A 24,194-nucleotide genomic window follows, 5' to 3' on the forward strand; every position below is an offset into this window, starting at 1 on the left:
CAAAAAATTGTAGTTTGATTATTAGAGCTATTGTTGTTCTGAAAATTGTCAAGCCTTATTAAAACGCCGATTTCAACTTCTGATCGGTCGCTTAATGCTTGCTTTCTCTATCATAGATTATCATACATGGTTACCCGAGAATGCACTATTTGGGCTTGCTTTTGCTCAAGCCAGTCAAATTACTGACTACCCACCCATTAGCACGGTCTTAACCAAGTAGCAGCGGATAGCAGCAGCGGTGGCTGCAGCCGAGTTACCAGCAAAGAGGACTGCAGCGAGGAGGGGAGGCAACAGCGGGGGCACCAGTAGCGGTAATAGAGCAGCGTCAGCACTATTTCCTCTTGTAAAAAGCTACCTTTGTGTGCTAGTGGCAGCATCAGCGGTAGCTACATTGGCCGGTACCTTCTTCAGCGAAAAGCTGCCGTATTTTGACAAAACACCAAACAGCTTTTCACTGTGTCAGCAAGTTAGTGCCTTCGCACTGTTGAGGAAAGCACAGAGATGCACGTAAAAGTTCAAGCTTATCTCAACCGATGTGTCCTTGCTTTGCACAACAAATGTGTCAAAAGGATAACCCAACAGTTGCGTAATGAATACATTGACAGAGATCGAAATCAGAATATGTATAATACACACAAAATCGTAGTGTTTCGGTAGACTTCGGTTTCGGGCAAACGATCAGTCCTGGGGCGCTCAAAAAACTGCTGATTGCTTTCGCGAGTCGGTGCGTATCAAAGGCTCGTGCATCCCTAATGACCGTTAGCAACCAAAACAGCCAATAGCGACCCTCGTTGCAACAGAATTTACTGACGCTGGTGCCAGTAACGTGTAACCGAATGTATATGAATAAAACCAGAGTCGTCGTTAAATGCAAAATATTTTTAACAAATCCAATGTCTTTTTAATTGTTATTGATTCGATTATGTTTTTGAATGACCGGATTCATAATAGTAAATCGATCAGTTCATATTTGCATTAACCTAGTCAGTACCAAGATCATCAGTATTGATTACTGCTTGCACTGTTTTAACGATAGTAGCATTCTGAAAAATTTTACCAATACCAGTACAAATTATCATGGCAATACTAGCACCGAATAATACTTCAAAAGTGTTTTGATTTTGAGCTTCCAATATATTGAACATTCGCTAGAGCACCAAATGCGTTATGAATAACACACATTCGTTGTACTGGTTCCGAAAAGACGCAATATTGATGTGGTTACGCACAGTCCAACTTTTGTGTGTGCGATTAACATCATATCCGATATTAAATTAAGTAACGAACTGTCGTTTTAAAAACAAATTAAACACTAAATTGATGACTCAATTTTTTTTTCCTTCGTTCATTACACTTTCACACATTACTTCCAGAATGTTAGAACATCTTCATAAAACGGATTCGACTTTATCTTCATGTCTCAGCCGAACTGGATATTCTTTCCTTTCAGCAATATGCAACTCTCAACAGCAGCGTAATAAAATGTTGCGTAACTGGGTCCGACATCTCCTGTTATCACTCTTATACGACACTTAAACGCTTAATTCAGGCTTTAAAATTGTCAAGCCTTAATTTTGCAAATTCTTTACTTTTAAAAATGGTCAAGCTATGTTAAAACGCAGATTTCGATTGATCTGATCTGATTGGTCGTTTATTGCTCGCTTTCCCTAACATGGTCAACAGAATATTTAACCTTGTTAAACGGGAATGCACTGTTCGGACTATATAAAAGCTTGCTTTTGCTTATACCAACCAGTTCACTAGTGGATGACCACTAGGACGGCCCTAACCAAGTAGCTGCGGGTAGCATCAGTGGTACGTCCGACCAAGCAGAGCTTCAGCAATCGGTGATTTCGACTAACTTGCTGCCTTCTATAGCGGACGGATCAACAGAGTAAACAGCACCTGCAACAGCACTAATTTTTGGATCTCCCTTTTGTGTGAGGAGTACCGTCGATATGTAGGCATGTCTCCAGTTGTATTGAAACTAAAGCCAACCGTCCTTTTAAGGACAACCACATATGTTTTATCTTTGGGCATATTATGATAATTTGATCTCACAGCTTAGTTTGGTCACCATATACTATTTTTATTCCAAGTGCGAATTGTAGAGAAATAACATTTCGTGGAGATATTTGATACTTTGCTCGATACAATTTATTTTCACTACATATATACACAGATAATTAGACGTATCTTTTCGAAGAAAAATCAGGAAAAATCTTCGACCTTGTCGTTTCGTACAATACTTGTGTGCCACTATCTGAGCATACTGCCTACAAAACGATTTTTGTCTTTGTTCATAGCGACTCCTCGGTTTTTGTATTTGCTAATGTGTATGAACGATCGCATATAGCGACACATTATTGCTCACTAAATAAAATTTCATTATATAATAACGATTTTTCTTAATGAACAAATCATCATCAAGGAGCACTTCTATTGGTCTGTGATATATTTATTTTAAAAAAATGGCCTTTGGTTACGACAATGCGACATTGCATATGCACATTTTTAAGATTCATATAGATTTTGTGACAGAAATAGAATGAAGAAGGTTCCGTGTACTATTTGTGTTGATATTTTTTTAACATTACCTTAAAATAACCACAGACAAACAGACGTGCCACTAGATGACGATCTCATCTTATAGACCCGAAAATCCACCTGAAATCCGCACACAGCACTGCGTCCCATCCACCGTAGCCTTTTTTGGTCTAATCAGCTTCCCCGAAAGCAGTTTTCGTCCATGACCTTCCACAGCTCTTTTCGGTCGATAGTGTCATACGCGGCTTTGAAGTCGATCGATAGGTGGTGCGTGGGGGTTCTGTATTCACGGCATTTCTGGAGGATTTGCCGTTTGATGAAGATTTGCTCCGTCGAAAACTGTCCTTCCACGAAACAGGCCTGATAACTTTCCACAAACCTGTTGGCTAGCGGTGAGAGCCGGCGGAAAATGAGTTGGGAAAGCACTTTATAGGCGGCATTCAGGAAGGTGGTCGCACGATAGTTCCCACAGTCCGATTTGTCGCCTTTCTTATAGTTGGGACAGACAACCCCATCCTTCCACTCTTCCGGTAGCTGTTCTGTATCCCAAATTCTTGCAATCAGCCGGTGCAAACAAACTGCCAGCTTTTCCGGGCTCATCTCTATAAGCTTCGCTCCGAGGCCATCCTTGCCAGCCAATTTATTGTTCTTCAGCTTGATCGTATCCTCAACTTCGCCTATCGTTGGGGCTAGCACGTCTTCTACATTTGTCGCACCGGCGAGATCGCTTTCTCATGGTCTCCTGCCTGGGCACCATTCAGGTGTTCGTCGAAGTGCTGCTTCCACCTTTCGGTCCTTCAAAATACTACCATCTTTATCCCGGCACATCTCGGCTCGCGGCACAAAGCCTCTGCGGGATGCGTTGAGCTTTTAATAAAACTTTCGCGTTTCCTGAGAATGATGAAGCTGTTCCAGCTCTGCAAACTCCTCTTCCTCCAGGCGGCAATTTTTATCCTGGAAGATTTGGGTTCGCTGCATCTTCTTTTGTCTATGTTTTCCCACGTTCTGACGAGTGGCACTGCGCATCGTAATTGCCCGCGCAGCGTTCTCCTCATCTAACACCCTCCTACATTCGTTGTCGAACTACTCCTTCCGTTGGGTTCGTCCCACATGCCCGATGACGTTCTCCGCTACGCTGTTGATGGCTGTTCTAATGGTGTTCCCACAGTCCTCGAGAGGAGCTTCCACCAGCTGGTCCTCTTCCGGCAGAGCAGCTTCGAGCGAATTTGCGTAGTTTTCGGCGACGTTAGGCTGCTTCAGTCACGCGAGATTTAACCGAGATGGGCGTCGGTACCAAATGTTGTTAACAACGGAGAGTTTTGGGCGTATCTTAACCTGATAGTGGTCCGAGTCGACGTTAGCGCCCCTATAGGATCTGACGTCGATGGTGTCTGAGAAGTGCCGACAATCAATCAGAACGTGAACGATTTGTGCTACAGTCTGATTTAGTGACCTCCAGGTGTTCTCGTGTGGGAGGTTGTGCTGGAAGTAGGTACATCTCACGGCCATGTTCTTGGAGGCGGCAAAGTCAATGAGTCTTAGGCCCATTTCGTTGGTCAGTTGGTACGCGCTGAACCTTCCAATCACCGGTTTGTATTCCTCCTCCTGGCCGACCTGAGCGTTGAAATTCCCGATGACGATCTTGATATCATGTTTTGGGTAGTAGTCGTACTCACGCTCCAATTGCGTGTAGAATTCATCCTTGTCGTCTTCCGTACTTCAGAGGTGAGGGCTGTGCACGTTTATGATGCTGATGTTGAAGAAACAGCCCTTGATTCTCAACCTGCAAATTCGAGGGCTGATTGGTCACCACCCAATCACCCGTTTCCGCCTCTCGTCCATCACTATAAAAGCTGTCCCCAGCTCATTCGTGTTGCCGTAGCTCTGGTAGATGGCATGGCCATTCCTGAACGTACGTACAACTGAGCCCTTCCAGCACACCTCCTGCAGCGATACGACATCGAATCTGCGGGATTTTAATACTCCGGAAAGCACTCGTGCGCTCCCTTGGAAATTGAGAGCCCGGCAGTTCCACGTCCCGAGTTTCCAATCGTTAGTCCGTTTTCGTCGCATGGGCCTCTGCCGATTGTTCCAGTCCGAATTTCTTTACTCCTCGTTCATTACTTGTGAGTGTTTTACGGTGGCGGCTTGTAAGGCCTGCGCACCAAGCCCCTGTCTCGCCGGAGGACCATCGTGCACAACTCTGTTTAGAGTCCCATGTTGGCACGAGGACGGTAATCGGTCGCCACTAACCTGGAGTACAGATGCCGTTTTGAGCCGCTCCTAACATGGAGAACAGACGCTCGAAAACTCAAAGGAGCCCTCCTTCCCTGTCAGCATACGACCAAGTTCTCACCGGAGTTGGTTACCCGATCTTCCCTTGGTTGCTCGTATCCCAGCTGGTACCGCGTGGAGGTTGGGATAGGAGTGGATGGATAAGAGGCTAAGGACCACATGCGGGGTCTATTTTATTCCAGTAGGCGCACTAGGCCCCGATGGTACGCATTATCCAGCCGTTCAGCCAGCCAGCGTTTTGAGATATAAAAATATTCAATATCTTGCTTCGATTTGACGCACATTTCGGAATCGAGATTCTAACAAATCGAATAATTGTAGGCACCGAGACTTATGGAAGTTCAATAGGGAGTTTTCCGACTTATCAGTATTAAAAATCCTTTGACGCAATTTAACAAAATCGGTTGCTTCTTAGAGAGATTTTATTGAACGCGTTTACGAAACCAGGTAGGTGATATAAATACCTGAACCATAGGAAATAGGCTGAAAAATCGGTGTGTCACATTCTGCATCCAATGGATCCAGAATAAATATTCAGGTTAGTGGAGAGATTAAATTTGTTCAAGCATACTAATTAGACCGATTACTCTAAGCATGAAGTTTAAAAAGGTCGGCTATCTGAAGGATGAAGTTTAAATTAAATTTTCATTACATTTTGTTAGAGCTGATATAGTAGCTGATTTAAACCTTTATTGGCGGGCCTTTGAAACGGATTCACCTCTGCTGAATTTGTGTCCCCCGAAGGACTTGATGCTGTTGCTGTCCCGTTGGTAGACTTAGGATTGCTACTGGCATTGCATATTTACTAAGAAATAATAACAAACTAGCGGCTGATAGAATTTTGATAAAAACTGCTTTTATACATAAGAAGAATATAATAAACAACTCTCCGTACTTAAATATCAGGGAAAGAAGCAAAGCAATTTCTATTTATTAAACATAAAATTCGCAGCCACCTGTCAATGAAGAGGAAATTTCCAATATCAAAGTGGTAAGTGAAATTTTCTTCTTGGGTATAAGTTTGCCGTTTAAGCGTAGTGTAACACGTGACTAAAACAATACAAGCTAGTTCCTAGTATTCGAAATATTTACTTCAACAATAAACATATGTCAGAATAGAACGGAGGAATGCCAATGAAATAGTGAACACTGTGAGTAATACAAAGTAGGTAAACACGCGGTCTAACAGCAATATCTTTGACTAGTAATAAAATTTAGAATTTTCAAAATACCATAAACCCGTGTCGGTTTATCCTTATCTTAAAATAAGTGACGCTTCGGCACAAACAAAGCACTAAAAACGAAGTACGAATGGTTGGTGCATCCCACGAACCTCTTTAATAATGTACCTTTATTAACTAGCCTCTCAACAAGTATTATAATCATGCAAATTATTATTAGTGAGGATACTTTAGCAATTGGCAAAGACAACAGAGGTGTAGCCACCAAAACAAGATTTGGTTATTTCTAATTAGAGACTAATCAAGCTTATTACCGAAGCTAGAACCCTTCGTTGTTACTTACAAATGAAAAAGTTCAACCTGTGTGCGTTTGCAGAGGCGAAACCGCAAAATAAATGAACCGCAACTCCAGCCGGTAAACAACCACGCCGAGATTTATTAGCATTCAATATACTTTCACTGATTGAGAGTTCGTACACCCGGGATGAGGAGCCCTTCCGTATCGATGACAAGAGCAAAGATAAATAATTCCTGAATAAAGTTAGTTTTATTGTCAGTCGCTCGAGCACTGCATGATGCAGAAATAAAAAGGCAATTAGTTAGCTGTCAAAGCAAACGCCACGCAAAGATGTCAGTTTTCTGAAATATCCCTTGAACTGGCGCCTATTTAAAATGCACATCTGGGGAATACGCTCTACTAGTGGCCTTCGGGTAATTTACATGGTTGTGTCAATCCAAATCCCGCCGCATGAATCAAATCATCGAACTCAGTAGTCAACCGTGGCTTAATCTAATTATGTGCTTAAAGCTCCATTAATCCCGAGCTTGTTGTAAGTTTAAAACGTCACGCTTTCCGCAACCGTTCTAAAACCTAGCCCTCGGCCTTGATTTTCAATTAACCAATGCCAAGAACTGGCCGAATGGAGTAGTTGCATTACAGTGAATGAATGCCGCTAGCTCTGGCTTGGCCTACAATCCCTCAGACGATGGCAACCGCGGTGCAGCGTTGTTGATCATAGCATCAATCTGAGCGTGACTACGCCGGTCGAATTGTTTAGGTTCACAATGGTCTGGTAATAATCATTTATGGTCCCAGCCGTTATAAAGATGTAGAAGTGATAGTCGCTCACACTCATTCGGAGGAATATGTGTTGCCAACAGCAATTCATATCTGTTAGGCTAATTATTACACGGCAAGGTGTCACAGAAAGGCAGCATTTATATATGTGTAATTGTTCGGCCTAGAATAGGACAAAACGGAACAAACTGCTGTACTCGATAGGGTGATGTACCATAAGTGGAGCAGTTTAGACTATATTCAAAGTGCATCGGATTGTAAAATTGGCCCACCATATCAGTTAAATTTTCCAAGTGTCTCAAATTGACTGTGATAAAGAGTGTCATCCAGCTGCCAAAACAACCAGGGCAAGGTTGCATGCTCCGCAGGAATCCCTTTGCCAGTTCGCTAAACTCGCATGAATTGCAAACAAACAAACAAACAAATTTACAATCATTCGAACCGCGAGCTCATATTTGTTGCAAGCAGCCTGCAATTAAAGCCGTCTTTATCAATTCCAACTCGAACAGTAAAGCTGCAAACCCGCTGATGGCCGCTCAAAACTGTTCGCTATTGTAATGCAGTAAATAAATATACCGCAGAGACAGACGACCGGAAAAAAAATCTGAAGTGGGGCGGGTTCGAATGCTAGAAATGCCACATTAGGCTTCTGATGTTTACCTATTAGTGCAGCGCTCGGAACACAAAGCCATGAAAGCGCCAGCCACCTACGAGGCCAGTTTTGTACCTCCGACGACTCCGGGACAGAGTAAAGCAGCCAGCAGCGATGCATTTGCGAAGGCATGCGTATTTACGTTATTGCCGACTGTCGTTTCGAGATAGACACGAAGGGAAAATTGCTTCCGATGTTGTTCGGACTAATAGAATTGCAAGTTCATTAACAAGCTGGTCGGAAAATTACCGCTGCCTGCACTCTTTGCTACGACGGTGATAGTTCAATCGTACGGTAAAGCCACCATGAGAAAATTAAGGAAATTGTCTGTTTCATGGCGAGTTTTCATAAAGGAGAACAGTACAGTAAAGTTCTTCTTTACACGATTTTACGTACCGTGCAAAAAAAACCGTGTAAAAAAAATCCGCGTTATTTGGAAAAACGTCGTAAAAAAACCGCGTTATTTGGAAAAACGTCGTAAAAAGAACCGTGTAAAATAAAACCGTGTAAAAATGAAACTGTGTAAAAAACAGCCTATTATAGTCTGTTACCGTTACTGTTACTTACTGTAACGATTTTACGCGAAGACGAAAAACCGTGCAAAAATAAACCGTGTAAAAAAAACCGCGTTATTTGGAAAAACGTCGTAAAAAAAATCGCGTTATTTGGAAAATCGTCGTAAAAAAGAACGGTGTAAAATGAAACCGTGTAAAAAAACCGTGTTAAAGAAGACTTTACTGTACTCGAAAGTAGATGCGTTGCACTCCATTAGCCATAATGTCACATTAATTTCGGTTACACAATACACAGAATCTCATGAACAAGACAAGTGACCGAAAAGTTTAGTCCGAAGTCTGATAGGAGTGGAACCCTCAAGTTCGATTTGATTTCGAAACGGAATCGGAATGCCTCCGGGGTTTCAATTATGAAATAAGTTTTCGAGGGTAGTTCTACAGCGGATATTTTTTTTTTAATGAAAATTACATGATTCAGTGGCTTCTGTCAAGCATGAACGACATGCACTAAACTTAAACATTGTGGCTTCTGTTACTTGAGTCACGGTACTTTAAAATGTGTTAGCGTAGATCTCTCCCAATACTTAGCACGGATGCAAAAAGCTTAAATGTTAATAGGTCTTCCACTGAAAGTACGTGCCACTTTACCGTTTTCGCATTTATTGGTCAATTAGCAATAATGATCATTACTCAACCTGTAGTCAGCCGTGTCAAAGAGTTAAACGGAACATGAGATAAAACCGTGTTTGACCCGTAAAACACAAACTAAGTCATTCATTAATTTTTTCCTTTGAGCTAGCACACGAACTCAAAATATTCCATGATGTGTTATCCATATTTCGTATTAGGTTTGGATTATTTATTATACACTTATTGAACTATTTAATGACAGGTTTCAGACACTGTCAACCTGTTGCATGACATCAAACCGATGCAAACGAAGTTGGCGAAAGGGAAGTATCAAGAATGGCACGTTTCAACTTATATTCTGTGTCATGGGCAAACCATGATCGAGCTTTATTAGTCATAGCACATTTCACTCAGCTGGATCCATCCGAACACAAAGAACCTTTACTTTTTGCCTACACTTCACAATAGAGAGAGCGCGCCGGAGTGGAACCGCTTTTAGAGTTCCCTCATAAGTTAGTGAGTACCTTTCATTAAAATTATTGAAATTGTAATTCAATCATGTGAAAGCTTTTCTATATAGTCTGAATAAGTCTCATTCATTTCTATCTTTAAGCTATCAGTAAAGTAAGATTATAAACAAGTATGAATAAAATTATCGTGGGGTAGTTGATAGTTTCGGCAGATCGTATGTATTTCGGTCGACTCAGCTTGAGTTAACAAAGCCTAAACACTTTTAGCATTATATTTTTACCTTTAATTCTACCTGAAAATAAAAACTCTGGTTTTCTATGTTTCAAACAAAAGTGCACTCCAACTCTAGCTGTTCTACATTTTCGGTGTTTGGATTCGAAAAAAACATGTGCCTCATGATAGTCACATGCAATACTTGATCACTGGCTTCTTTAGAACTTTTTTAAAGTTTTTTAGAGAAGTGTATTGATAGTTTTCTTGGTGCTAAAGCACTCCTGGATGTTAATTAGATTTAAAAATTTAAAATAAAACGAAATTCTTATATACGTGGAGATACTGTTAGTGAAATATATATTTCGCATCGTTACTACACGCAACACTTTGAGCCTTATCAATTATTTAGTTCCTCTATGCGGGCAAGTTTTGACAAAATGTTGCACAAAAAATGCGTAAAAACCATAACGTAATGATTACACTGATGGAAATCAGTCAAACTTGAAAAAACGAAAGATTATAGCTTTTCAATCGTTTCTGTTAATTTTGGCGCCCAAATCCAACTCCTGCACTACAGTGGGGTTGATCGCTGGCATTGCAAACCTGCACTGTTAAAAAAAACAACAGCAATGAACGCAAGAACGTTAATTACGAACCGGAACAATTGGCTTGGACCTGGACAACGAAAACGGACTGACGATTGGGTACTTAAAACATGAAACTGACGATGTTCCTACTTCCTAGGAAGTACCTGCGTGTTTTCCGAGGAATTGAAGACTCGTAAGTTTAACATTGTAGCGCTGTAGAAGGAATGTTGGAAAGGGATGTACACTAGAGCACATCGAGGCGCTAACAGCGATTCGGGTCACTACCTATTTATAGTTAAGATACGCCGAAAACTTGACTCGAAGCTGCGCTGCTAGAAGAAGGTGGGTCTGAAGAAACCCCTCTAGAGGATTGCTGGAATGCCTGTAAAGCAGCTATCAGCAGTGCTTAGAAGAAGTTCTGGGACACGTGCAACCGAAGTGACGTAACGAGTGGTTTGACTAAGAATGTCGGCAGATCTTGGACAAGAAGAACGCAGCGCGATCAACAATGCTGTGTAGAGCCACCCATTAGAATGTGGAGCGATATAGATTGAATGGTCGATGAATGGTCGTGAGGTGATCGAAATCAACACTACGATAAACATCTGAAAGGCGTGCAAGCAGAAGACGTCGATGCAACGAACGACGAAAATGTGCCATCCACAACAATAAGTGAAGTTGAGGCTGCGATCTGGCAGCACTTTTGTTCGAAAGGACGGCCCCGACAAATTGGCCAGCCCGCTGCATCGATTGATCGTCGAGATCTGGAAGGCAGAACAGCTACCTGAAGAGTGAAAAGAAGGGGTTATCTGCCTCAATCACAAGAAAGACGGCAAACTAGACTGCGAGGTCATCTTCCAACGCCTGTCACCATTGTCCAGCATATTTGTAGCAAGTTACCATTACCAGTTTCATTACGAGTTTGTGTACAACCCAAGTAGGGGACCGTTCCTAAACCACGTGGTCATATTTTGATCACTTTTTATACCCCACGTACCCCCCCGTGGTCTTTCGTGGTCTTTTGACAACCCCCCCCCTTCCCCTCCTTGTGACCACGTTGTTTAGGAACGGCCCCTAACAATTCTATAGCTACTTGGTTTTCTAACGGTCTTTCGTGGTCTTTTGACAACCCCCTCCCTCCCCCTCCTTGTGACCACGTGGTTTAGGAACGGCCCCTAACAATTCTATAGCTACTTGGTTTTCTAACGGTTTCATCACAGCAATGAATATAGCCAACGGTTTTATGGCGGTTAAACCCGTTGTCAAAAATAGCAAGTCGTGATGAACACTGATAGCTGTCAATGAAACTCTAATAAAACTTACAATAAAACCGGCAAGAGTAAATGTGATTTTGCTTTATTACTGGTTTTATTATTACTATCTATTGCCCCATAAAACCACTCTAGCTTGCTGTCATAAAGGGTGTCCACGATGAAATTGCCACACACAAAATTGATTCGCAAAATTCGAGTTTTCATCCGATTGCCATCAAATTTTCAGGGATTGAAAAATAACTATTAAACTTCATTTCACCATTTTACTCGTATTTTATTGACAGTCCATACGCAAATGCCCGCACCTTGGCCTTAACCCCGGCCATAAGATTGTGCACAACCTGTGAATCAACCGTTTTTTGCATGTAAACCCATACTTTCTTCAGTTTCTCGACTGTTTTCACTACCTTAGGTTGTTTAAGAAGGTGCTGCTTCATAATCGCCCAGTACTTTCCGATGGGGCGGAGCTCCGGAGTGTTGGGAGGGTTGAACATTTTCGGCACGAAATTGACCTTATTGTCCGCATACCACTTCAGCACGTCCTTGAAGTAGTGGCATGAGGCCAAATCCGGCCAGAAGATTGTTGGGACGTTGTGGACCTTCAGGAGAGGAAGCAGCCGCTTCTGGAGGCACTCTTTCATGTACACCTGTCCGTTCATCGTGTCCTGGGTCACGAAAGGTGCACCCCGCTTCCCGCTGAAGGCTTGCCAAACCAGGAATTTCTTCGCAAATTTGGACATCTTCCGAGTGCCGTGAAAAACAGGTTGCCGGGGATCTGTTTGAAGTCGGCCTTCACATATGTTTCGTCGTCCATGATGCAGCATTCAACTTTCGTCAGTATGTTGAGGTACAACTTCCTGGCACGGGTTTTGAGGGACTTGTTCTGCTTCTCGTCGCGATTAGGGGCCTTTTGTACCTTGAACGTTCGAAGCCCAGCCTTAGTTTTGGCCTTCTGAACAAAACTTTGCCTTAGGTGCAGCTTCTTAGCCACATTCCGAACGGAGGCGTTCGGGTTTCGGTTGAAGGCCCCAACTACGCGGTTGTGATTTTTGGTGTTGTACGGAATACTTTTTCCTTCACTTCTGGGCTTCCGATCGGTGGTCAATCGTTCCTCGAACCGCTTAATCACTCGCGACACCGTGGAATTCGCAATTCCCAACGTTTTAGCGATGGAACGATGCGAGAGATCCTTGTTCTCGTGATGAATGCGCAAGATTTTATCACGCACGAGCTGTTCTTTCGACTCCATTTCCGCGAGTTTTGATCACAGGACTTTAAAACTTGCAGGATGTAAATAATGCACTATGAACTAAATCCACCCAAATTTTCATTGAATTCTACCCAACGGTTGAAAAGTTAGAGCAATTTTATGGTGTGGCAATTTCATCGTGGACACCCTTTATAACATAGAGACCAATTATATTGCGGTCATTCAAAATCTTAAAAACTACTAGTTGGCTATGAAAAATCTATACATATAAAAATGCAGCTCTGTCTGTCTGTCTGTCTGTCTGTCTGCTTGTCTGTCTGTCTGTCTGTCCGTCTATTTGTCTGTCTGTTCCATATAGGCTTGGAAACTACTGAACCGATCGACGCGAAATTTTGTATATAGGGGTTTTAGCGGCCGAGAAAAGTGACTAAGGTGATTCGAGACCCCTCCCTCTTCTGGAAGGGAGGGATCCCATACAAATGAAACACAAATTCATGCACATCTCAAAAACTAACCAAGCAAATGGAACCAAATTTGGCAGGTGGATGTTTTCAGGGGTAACAAATATATCCATAAAGGTTTGACACCCCTCCCTTTTCTGGAAAGGAGAGGTCCCATACAAATGAAACACAAATTAATGCACATCTCAAAAACTAACCGAGCAAATGGAACCAAATTTGACAGGTGGATGTTTTTAGGGGTAACAAATATATCCAAAATGGTTTGATACCCCTCCTTCTTCTGTAAAGGAGGTGTCCCATACAAATGAAACACAAATTATGCACATCTCGAAAACAAACCAAGCAAATGAAACCAAATTTGGCAGGTGGATGTTTTTAGGTGTAAAAAATATATCCATAATAGTTTGACACCCCTCCCTATACGGCAACTTCTGGAAAACAGCCGAATACTAAAACATATGAATATTTCCGTAATCGGAATGATGTATAGAAGCCAAGCATTGACCCTGGACACCATCTTGAATTCGAAGATGACCACTTTCAGTTTTTGAAAAACAACGAAAATAACTGAATACCACCCAATATGAGTATTTCCGGAGAGGTGATGTACTAAAGGCAGAAAACGAGGATGTTGTCATTCCGATAAAATCAATAATTTCAACCGATATAAACAAATTGCAAGAAATCAATGAATTTGAAATGTTGAAAATTATTAAATTAAACACAAAAATAGGCGGGACGAAGTTTGCCGGGTCAGCTAGTATCTCATTAAATTGTAATAAGTGTCCAGTTTTAACTTAAGGGGAGACAACTGGGTATAGATTTGCATCCACTTTTGGAACCACTCGCTGATTGGTTGAAATTGAAAACCCCGAGTACGTTAAAATTTATCATCAGGCTTGCTGGCAGTGTTGCTGAACAACATGTTTCGTTGTTTTGATTTATATTTTTTTTATGATGTCACCTGTTATAATCTAAAATATTTTCAAGTGAACATACAAAATAAAGAACAAAGGGTACAAATACGGGTGTAGGGAGAGATCCGACTTGGATCACTTATGTCGATTACCAAATGATCTAAAAGTGCGCAGTGAGAGAATACGGTTTTGCGTGAAGCATAAGAACAGCATACCGTTGCTCAATGTCGGTAGTAAATAGTGTAGTGTAAGCTTATTTCCACTTTTGAATCCGTTCTGGATTAAGTTTGGAACATACCTGTTGAGGCATATTGCTTGTGCAGAGAGTACAATTCAGATGGGTCATTGAATGATTCATAATCATTGATGGATGACACGTTTGATTTTGAGTATATTAAAGATGCAGATGCTCCGGTAACCCTCAGACGGTAAAACGATCGCCTGCAGAAGAAATTGTACATAATGCTGATAAAAAGCATTAGAAACATTCAAGTATTTTTCGAGTGAATGGCATCACTTACGAAAAATACAACAGGGATCATCGAGGTGAGTGGTTAAGAAGAGTAAGAAGCCAGATGTCTCCCCTTAAGTTTTAACCTGTCAAACTTGTAAACAAATATATGCAGGCAATGGTATACATACATGTGAGACAAAAGCGGCTTAGTTGGTTTAGTGTGATGCAGAATTCTGTCGCAGTCTCCGTAAGATGTGTGTAAAATGCTTTAGAGCATTCTGCAGCGCATTTGTGAACATTGATGACGTAGAACTCCAAAAATCTAATAAAGTAACACGGCAAACTTAGTATTAGTACTTAGTGCTGTTCGGTAGTTTTTTTTTAATTTTATCGCCAGTTTTGTCTTGTTTTGGTTGAAAATAATTTTTCTATGTCGTTAAATTACGCGTCCTTAAAAATAAGTTAGGGGTAAAACACTATTGATACATTTCGAAAAATATTTTCAATATTTAATTAATCTAAGTATGTATCGTTGCATTTTTCGTGCACCTCTCTATTTATATCAAAGTTTGTTGATTCCTCATTATCGTCGGTGTGATGTCAGATTTTTCATAAAAATAAAGTTGTCTAGGCTCCAGGGATTTACCATTATTTTTCTCTAATAATACAGGCATCCAACCTTTGCCGCACCTTACAACATATATATCATTGAACTAGGCTTTTTGTGGCTACGATTGTTACCAACTAATTACCAACCGCGCCATATTGATATTTTTGAAATTTTTTATGATCTTGAAACGAAAATCGAATCGTCGTCTGACTAACAAATAAATTGAACATCCAAAGTTGATTTTGATCTATCTCTGTATCGAAGAACACGGCTAGATTTTTTTCTGAAAAACTGAGCTGAAACAATCCAATTCATTTTTGTAAGCCCGTACTATTTTGATAGCGCACACCTTTAAGCGCCTATGTTGTTAAAATGCACGACAAAATTTCATGCGCATATGCTTAAGTGCTACGAAACCTACCAAGCATTCCATGTGGTTTTAAAGCAGTTATTGCGATTCTTATAATTGCCTCAATAAGCTTAGCAAGGGTGGACCACCTGGCTGTAAAGCAAACTTATAGTGGTTATCAGGAGGTTCTGATAGTATTTCTAGTTTTAACAGCAGTTTTGCGAAATTGGTCATGAAAACCGCTAAAAGAATGCAATACGACTTAAATTGTTACTTGGGAAGGTACACTGATAACTGCGAACAACGATCTTAGCCAGGAGATAAGAAGGAATCTTATCGGAGGAAGTTGTGCCTACTATGGACTTTATTACAAACTACGGTTGTAAAATCTAACTTCTCACACCAAGCATTTACTGTACATACGTCAAAAACGCCAGTCGATCTCTACGGGCATGAGACGTGGACAATGCTCGGGGAGGACTTGCGAGCGCTCGGAGTTTTTGAACATTGGGTACTAAGAACCATCTCTGGCGTTGTGCAGGAGAACGGCGTCTGGAGGCGTAGGATGAACCACGAGCTTGTGCGTCTCCTCGAAGAACCCAGTTTTCAGAAAGTGGCTAAAGCTGGAAGGAAGCGCTTGCAGGGCAGGCGTCACAATATTTTCCCGAATGTGTAGTAAAGAATAGGGAAGGTTCAGAGGTGGCCTTCCAGTAGTAAACCGGAACAATCACCATGGCGGACGAAAACATGCTTGAAGGCATGTTTTTGAGTACTTTCTTCGATTTATTTATCATTGTTCGCGACAAAATTATTGGAGTAGATTATACGCTTCAGTTTTGCCCAGAAACTTTCGATGGGGCCAGCTAGGGGACGCTGCATCTCCTCCGATGATTGCTTCGAGTAGTTGTCCAACGGCAGATCCAGCCAGTACACCGCGGTTTCGCCCTTATGGTATTTCTTGATGAACGACACAACTTTCGGCAGACACTTCTTACTATAAATTTCCCCGTTCAAGGCCAGTCCGGAACGAAAAATAGCGGTTTTGAAATCCCCTGCTAGCTAATTGTCAGCTACAGCAGGGGCAGCACCTTCTTGGGGAACTTGGTGTGTCAAATGAAATTCACCTCTGAGCTCACTTCCTTCGTGGAGGAAGTATAATACGAAGTGCCCTGCCAGTCGTTGCCATCGATTTTCGCCATGTAATTTTCACAGTTTGCCCATGGCACCAACCTCCAGACCAAGCGCACCCAGCGATGTAGCCACTTTTCCCTCGGTTTTCCTCTTCAGCATCCTTTAAAGCTTCTTATCGCTCAGGGTCGTTTAAAAGTAGGGCTCAAAAGTTTCGTCTTCGAAAAAAAGTCCCTATACTAAGCTTCAGCTTAATCGGACCTCGGGAAGACGTAAGCATTATTTTTTGACCGATGAGAAAAATATACACGTAGTTCAAAAATTTGACATGCCTAGTAACAATGTAGTGCCGAAACATTTCGATAAGCATTGAATCATTTATGTTAAAAATTGTTAGTGTTCTTCAAAAAACACAAGTTTGGATTGTGTTATTTGTAGATACACGCAAAAGTTGGATGGTGCGAAACCAGTACAAAATTGTGCGTTTTTAGTGCAATTGTTGATGTAATTCGGAACCAGTACAATGATTGCGTGTTGGGCATAACGCAATTAATGCTCTAGCGTTTTTCCAATGTATTTGGCAGCTCCAAACTACTACACCTAAACAGTTTCAACTGGTATCAAGCAGCATTGCAAAGCGAGCGAGAAGCAAAACCATTCTCCTCCTTTCTGCTTGAGGACGAGACATATGCTACGCTTTTCAAGTCTTTTGCACACACGCTTTCGAGATACTTTTTCTTCTTCATACATTCCTCTGAACAGCAGCAAGCACGCAACGACAGTATGAGTGAGACTAACAGAACTGGTATCAAGCATGTACAGCACGGGTGTCTCGCTCATTTCGTGAAGCAATGAGATATCGCCTTGCGCGTCGCAATCCGAACCGAAAGAGAAGCGAAAGAGCAACCTGCAAATTGTATCCCAGTAAGAATTGTCAGGCCGATGTCGGACCAATTCGCGCCCGATTCTCCGATAGATCGGTCCTACAACGGGTCGACATTTCGCTCAACCTCGGTCCAATGTCGTGCTCAAATGCAACAAAAATGTCGGAGATGTCGGACCAGGGTTCATTCGCTCCTAGGGGTTCATTCGGCTTCGTGCGTCGCGGGCGAGAGGGAAGTTTAGTTGTGTTTGTTTTGAAGCAAGTCCGGTGCGGCATGCGGACTTGGTTAAAACAAACACAACCAAACTTCTCCTGCCGCAACGAGATCACGATGGCGGGGTGTGCGATTCAATCTTCATTGTATGCGACGCAGCAACGGCGGTGTGCAGGTTGCTTTGTTTTGATTATTTTGATAGCGCGGTTTTGGATTAGAGCGCTTCATTTATTTTAGGATGGTGCATGATTAGTTATTTTTATCCACTATATAAAAATGGATTTACGTAACGCAGATTTCATTCATATTATTCCCGACGTTACTGAAGTGCACAATAGGTACCATCATTTTAAATCAAGAAAGTAAGCGGTGACATGTGCGTTTTATTGCAATAAAATATTTGTAGAGTTCGGAACAATATATTTGTGAAACATTTAAGGTTTCTTAATAATAAAAACTGTGATATCATTCACATAACGTAAAACGTGGTGGCGGGGCTGTGCGATTCAAACCTCATTGTGTGCGATGCAACAACGGCGATGTGCAGGTTGCTTTATTTTGATTATTTTGATAGCACAGTATTGAATTAGAGCGCTTCATTTATTTTAGGATGGTGCATAGCTAATTATTTTAATCCACTATATAAAAAAGGATTTACGTAACGCAGATTTTATTGATATTATTCCCGCCGTTACTGAGGTGCACAATAAGCACCATAATTTTAAATCGTTTTAAATCAAGAAAGTGAGTGGTGACATGTACGTTTTAATGCAAGAAAATATTAAATATATAAGGCGGTGTACAGATTGCTTTGTTTTGATTATTTTGTTAGCGCAGTATTGAATTAGAGAGCTTCATTCATACGGTGATTTATGATTAATTATTTTTATCTACTATATTCAAATTAAATTCCGTAACGCAGATCATATTGATATCATTCCCGCCATTTCTGAGGTGCAACGGTAATGGTAATTTTTTTAAATCGTTGTAAATCAAGAAAGTAAGCAGTTACATGTACGTTTTATTGCAAGAAAATATTCGTAGAGTTCGAAACAATATATTTGTAAAACATTTAGGGTTTCTTAATAATAAAACTTGTGATATTATTCACATAACGTAAAACGTGGTAGCGGGGCTGTGCGATTCAAACTTCATTGTATGCGATGCAACAACGGCGATGTGCAAATTGCTTTGTTTTGATTTTTTTGATAGCGCAGTATTGAATTAGAGCGCTTCATTTATAGGCTGGTCCATGATTAATTATTTTTATCTACTATATAAAATTGGGATTACGTAACGCAGATCTTATTGATGTTATTCCCGCCGTTTCTGAGTTACACTAAAAGCACCTTGATTTTAAATCGCTCTAAATTAATAAGTAAGCGGTGACATGTAAGTTTTATCGCAATAAAATATTCGTAGAGGTCGAAGCAATAAATTTGTGAAACAGTTAGGGTATTTTAAAAATAAAAATTGTGATATCACTCACAAAATTGTGAAACATGGCGGCGGGGCTGTACAATTTATATCTCGTGGTGTGCAATGCAGCAGCGGCAGTGTACAGGTTGCTTTGTTTTGATTATTTTGATAGCGCAATATCGAATTAGAGCACTTCATTCATAGGATGGTTCGTGATTCATTATTTTCATCTACTATATAAAAATGGAATTGCGTAACGCAGATCATATTGATATTCCCTTCGTTTCGCAGGTGCACAATAATCACCATCATTTCAAATTGTGCTAAATCAATAAAGTAAACGGTGACATGTACGTTCTATTGCAAGAAAATATTCTTAGAGGTCAAAGCGATATATTTGTGAAAAAGTTAGGGTTTTTCAATAAAAAAAATTGTGATATCACATAACGTAAAACATAAATAAAACCTGTCCTTTTTTCGTTCAATTCGCCTATAATTCGAAATTCAAAGCATTGGCATGTGGTTTTTTTCATGTTGAAATGTTTGTTGATATTCAGGCGATACATTTGAGGAGAAATAGTAGATATCCGATTGCTAAAAATTTAAAGATTATTCACAGAACTATGTAAAATATGCTTTTAAAAAGAAACTCAAAAAGATGACATGTGATTTTTCTACATTAATATCTTCGTTGATGTTGAGAGAAGATTTTTAGGAAGAAATAATAAGTATCTGACTATTAAAAATTGAGAATAATACAAAACGGCGTGAAACATACAAAACCATGTTTTTAATGCTTGATCTGCCTATGAATCAAAGTTCAAAACAATGATGTGATTTTTTTTTTCAACTACAATAAACTAAGTAAATTACTAAAATTTGAGATATTATTCACTACATATAACATTCATAATAATGATATTTAATGCGTGATTCGCCTCTAACTCAAAATTCAAAGCGATGACATAGAGTGCTTGCAAATGAAGAAAATATGGAAATATTTGATAAATAATTGAATCCGATAAATAAAAAATGAGATATTATTTATGAAACTCCGTAGACATGCAAAATCATGAAAGTTAGTAACCCCTAAAGTAATAAATTTTAACTACATCAAATTGTTTGATTCAAATGTGCACACGAATAGAAGTTTTTGAATATACATATTTGACAAAGAAAAGAATAGTATGGTCAGGATCCTTCCCAGGTTTCTTACGAGGTTTTTTACGCGCATTTTTGAATTAACGCGGTTTTCTTACGCTGAGTAGCGCACTAGATGCTTCATTATGCGGATTGTTCATAAGGTAGAAAAATCGAATGTCGCAAGTCTTTTCTTAATTATGTGTCTAGTCTTGTCGCACATACATGGAAATTCTACGAGCGAGAGAGAACATTCTTTCGTCGCTTGAGAAAACAGCGCGTGCACAGAATGACAAATAATAATCCATGAGCAGCAGTCACTAATACACTCGACGTGAGAAATAAAGTGTCGGTATATGATACATATTCTGATTTCATTCTATGTCCATGTATTCGCAGTACAACTGTTGCGTTATGTGTTTCACACATTTATTGTGCGATTTCTGTGCAACATTTGTGCGGATCGGGAAGACACAACGATTGTACAAGACTTCAACTTTTGCGTGATTGCAACTGTGATCTGTTGAAGAACACGATACAGAACTTTATTGATACACAATTTCAAATTGGCAAAAATACGAAAGAATCCAGATTTGGTCACAGGATCTATAATAGAAAAAAGGCGAATAATTAGGCATATACAACAATAATGTTTTCTACAACTCTAATTGTTCCGACAAAATAATCAAGGAGAAATTTATTCGTTTATTCTTCAAACAATGTTGTTTTTCAAAACCTGAATAAATTCAAATCTTTAGCGATTCTAATACCTATATGAATACTTAGAAACCGATCTATTTTTTCCTTATAGCAGCTCTAGGACACTTAACCACTACACTATAAAAAAATTCACGTCGAAGTGAAGTGATTTGCTGTTGAATTCGCACTACTTGCCTAACATTTCAAAGTGAAAAAAAAATCGTTCGAAACATGTTAATGCAAAGAACGATGAATTCAACAGCAAATCACTTAATTTTCTGTTGTTATGTTCATCTCTTTTGATATGTCTATGTTTGAGATAAGGAATGTCGGTCATTTGGATATTATCAGCTAATCACAATAAATCATTTAATCTTTTAATTGCTTTTTATTTTCGATTTTCCAATTTTATTTTATTTGATATTTTCAATTTGATTACAAAATGATCTCGGTCACCGTGTCGGTGCAATCGATTTCAGGATCTGTAAAAGAGTTGTTTTATTGTTATTTTAATATCAAAGTATTAATAAAACTTACTTTCAAACAAATTGTTAATCTCTGGGGAAAATGTGCTGCTTGCGCCCTTCGCCACCGTCACTATTTTTGTTTCATTTTAAGTTTTTTACGTTTGTCAATTGGAATTGCAACTGTAATTCAATTGATTAAAACAGTGGTGCAAATACAAGAGATATTCATCATAATATGATGGTGATTTCCATTGAACAGTTTTCAACGCAAGATCATTTTGTTGGAAAATGTTAATCATTGTGAAATCAACACTAAATCACTTCAATTTGCAATGCGACGTGACGAATTGAGTCAAGTGCAAAAACACTTGAAGTAATCGTGCCGTTTATTTACAGTGTATCAAATATTTAAAGTTTATTATTTACTCACAACCGAACCGCAACGAACCCATTAAATAAGCACACAAAAGTTAACCCAGTAAGGAATCTGTTTTCGTTACAAACGCTTACAAACGCCATTGACATTGACACTCGAAAGCGCAAAGAACTACCGCCTGCTCGGGCCGGCTGCCGGTGGAGGTGTTGAACTGTGAAACAAAAACCAAAACTCACTCAACCTGTTCGGTTCGGTACTATAGGTATGCGCCTCCACGCAACGATTGGTTAGTCCGCGTCCTCCAATAGCAGCGACGCCACGCTTTGGTGACGTCAAAATTTTCGATCCATCGGAAGTTTACTACGTCATGCGCATAACTAAGCGCGTTAATAAAATGCATCGTAACCGCCGAGTGGCGTTGCGTTGAATGCGGTAGCTTTTCTGGGTTGAACTGTAGGGACTCGATGAACTGGTTCCAATTCGAGCAATATCAGCTCCGGGGGGTCGCTAATTACACATTCAGCATTATAAGTTGTGAACCGGTACCTGCTTTAGCAGATCATGAGAACTGAACGTGTGCGCGATAATTGGAGTAGAATAATTCTTATTGATCTTTTTTGTTTTTACAGCTTGATGCGAATCAATCGTTTGAAACAGATTTGGTGAGAGGAACTGAGGATCGGTTCCGGCACAGATCACAATGCAAGGACAGGATAATAACTGTTTTGTGAACGACAGCCCTTCTATACCGGGACAGTTCCGATGGAATAAAGTAATTGGTAACTCAGAAAATGATGGAACCGCAAAAGAGTGGAAAAATTCCAGAGATAGTGTTTCGGTCGGTTTTTGTGGAAAGTGTAATTTTATCAAATCAATTCAATCAAATTTGTTTGTTACAGATAGAATCTCAGGTAGTGACCAGCGATTCGACAGTCTCATTGGATAACAGCAAAGGCCGCGATCAGTGGGGTAAAGGCATCGAATTCCTGATGTCCTGCATCGCGATGTCCGTTGGACTTGGCAATGTTTGGCGATTTCCGTTTATCGCTCTGGAAAACGGAGGCGGCGCTTTTGTCATTCCCTACATTATAGTTTTGCTATTGGTCGGTAAACCTGTTTACTACATGGAGATGATCATCGGTCAATTCTCCAGCCGGGGAAGTGTCAAAATCTACGACTGCGCTCCCATTATGAGAGGTAATGTCACATTTCATGAAACAGACCCTGTGTCATATATGTAAATATTGTAAATTTCACCCGGATTTCTGTGAAATTTCGAAACTATTACTCCTTCAAGGCGTCGGCTATGGGCAGATTATCTCGGTCGCGATTGTCTCCACGTACTATTCGTCGCTGATGGCAACCACGCTGAGGTATCTTTTCGATTCCTTTCGAAGTATACTTCCGTGGGCTGTCTGCGACGAAAGTTGGGGGAGTTTCTGCATTCCTTCGGACAGTACTGCTAGACTCGATTTACCCAACTCAGCGATGATAAATGCTTCGATGAATTCCCCATTAGTAGAGAAGAGTTCCTCAGCTGAGTTGTACTATAAGTAAGTCCAGAGTGCAGTTGGGGCGTGTTCCCTGTATCTTAATCAGATTTATTATAATAACAATTGACACCGGTGACAGTGGGAGCAGTAGTAATAGCTGTACTAATTTTTTAAACAGGTGTTGGATACGGACAGGTTTTTTCGGTGATTGCCCTAATTACGTACTACTCATCGCTAATGTCTATAATTTTGAGCTACTTGTTCGATTCATTCCGGAGTCCTCTGCCTTGGGCTCACTGTCGGCCCGAGTGGGGCCCCAATTGCTTGGATGCAGTGGCGAAAGCATCATCCAAAAAAGGCAGTGGGAATGATAACAACACGACGGACATAGTAAGCAGCTCGGAGCTTTACTTTAAGTAAGTAGTGGATGATTTGGTTTTATGCATCCTCGTGATTTGTTTGACTGTGTTTGTGGGTGTTTCTCGATGAGCCTTGTTTCTGGTTTGTACAATATTCGAGCATGTCTACGGAACCATCACATTAAAATTACATTCAACTTGAACTTGTTTTGTACACAACCCTAATTCTATACTAATCCGACAGAACAAAAATTGCGCAACTTTGAATAAGGAATGAACAATAATAACGATATTTGTTACGGTACATTTGCGCGTCGTGAATATAACGAAGCCGATAGCTATTTGAATGAGCACGTTTTCACTGCCACGTGTCATACCACAGACAAACAGGCGTACCCCTTCGAAGAAAAATCCTGAAAAATCTTTGTCCTCATTCGAAACGTTACCCTTATGCGGCATCATCTGTGTTTACTACCTACCTTATTTTTGTACAAACTGTTTTTGTCTTTGCCTATAACAATACTCAGAGGAAGATACTCAGAGAATGATGTGAGCCAAATGAACTGTCATAA

At 40.4% G+C, this 24,194-nt stretch overlaps 1 protein-coding gene and 1 long non-coding RNA gene across 3 annotated transcripts in view; one reads left to right on the forward strand and one right to left on the reverse strand.

Moving 5' to 3' along the window:
- LOC129722788 (sodium-dependent nutrient amino acid transporter 1) overlaps positions 1–24,194 on the forward strand; it is a 45,974-nt gene that overhangs the window by 13,742 nt on the left and 8,038 nt on the right. The window contains exons 2-4 of one of the 2 annotated variants that reach the window (XM_055676541.1): positions 22,400–22,608; positions 22,670–22,967; positions 23,068–23,323. In XM_055676541.1, coding sequence (XP_055532516.1) covers positions 22,471–22,608; positions 22,670–22,967; positions 23,068–23,323 — 692 coding nt within the window. In that variant the 5' untranslated portion in view covers positions 22,400–22,470. Of the gene's footprint in view, positions 1–22,399; positions 22,609–22,669; positions 22,968–23,067; positions 23,324–23,441; positions 23,680–24,194 lie in introns of both variants that reach the window. The other variant, XM_055676542.1, reaches the window with a different exon arrangement.
- Positions 21,315–21,994, reverse strand: LOC129722790 (uncharacterized). The gene is made up of 3 exons (XR_008727641.1): positions 21,825–21,994; positions 21,465–21,574; positions 21,315–21,409 (listed from the first exon to the last, which is right to left on the reverse strand). It is a non-coding gene; the product is annotated as an uncharacterized LOC129722790 (long non-coding RNA).

This window comes from Wyeomyia smithii, chromosome 2 (genome assembly GCF_029784165.1).
Source record: "Wyeomyia smithii strain HCP4-BCI-WySm-NY-G18 chromosome 2, ASM2978416v1, whole genome shotgun sequence".
NCBI classification, from domain to species: domain Eukaryota; kingdom Metazoa; phylum Arthropoda; class Insecta; order Diptera; family Culicidae; genus Wyeomyia; species Wyeomyia smithii.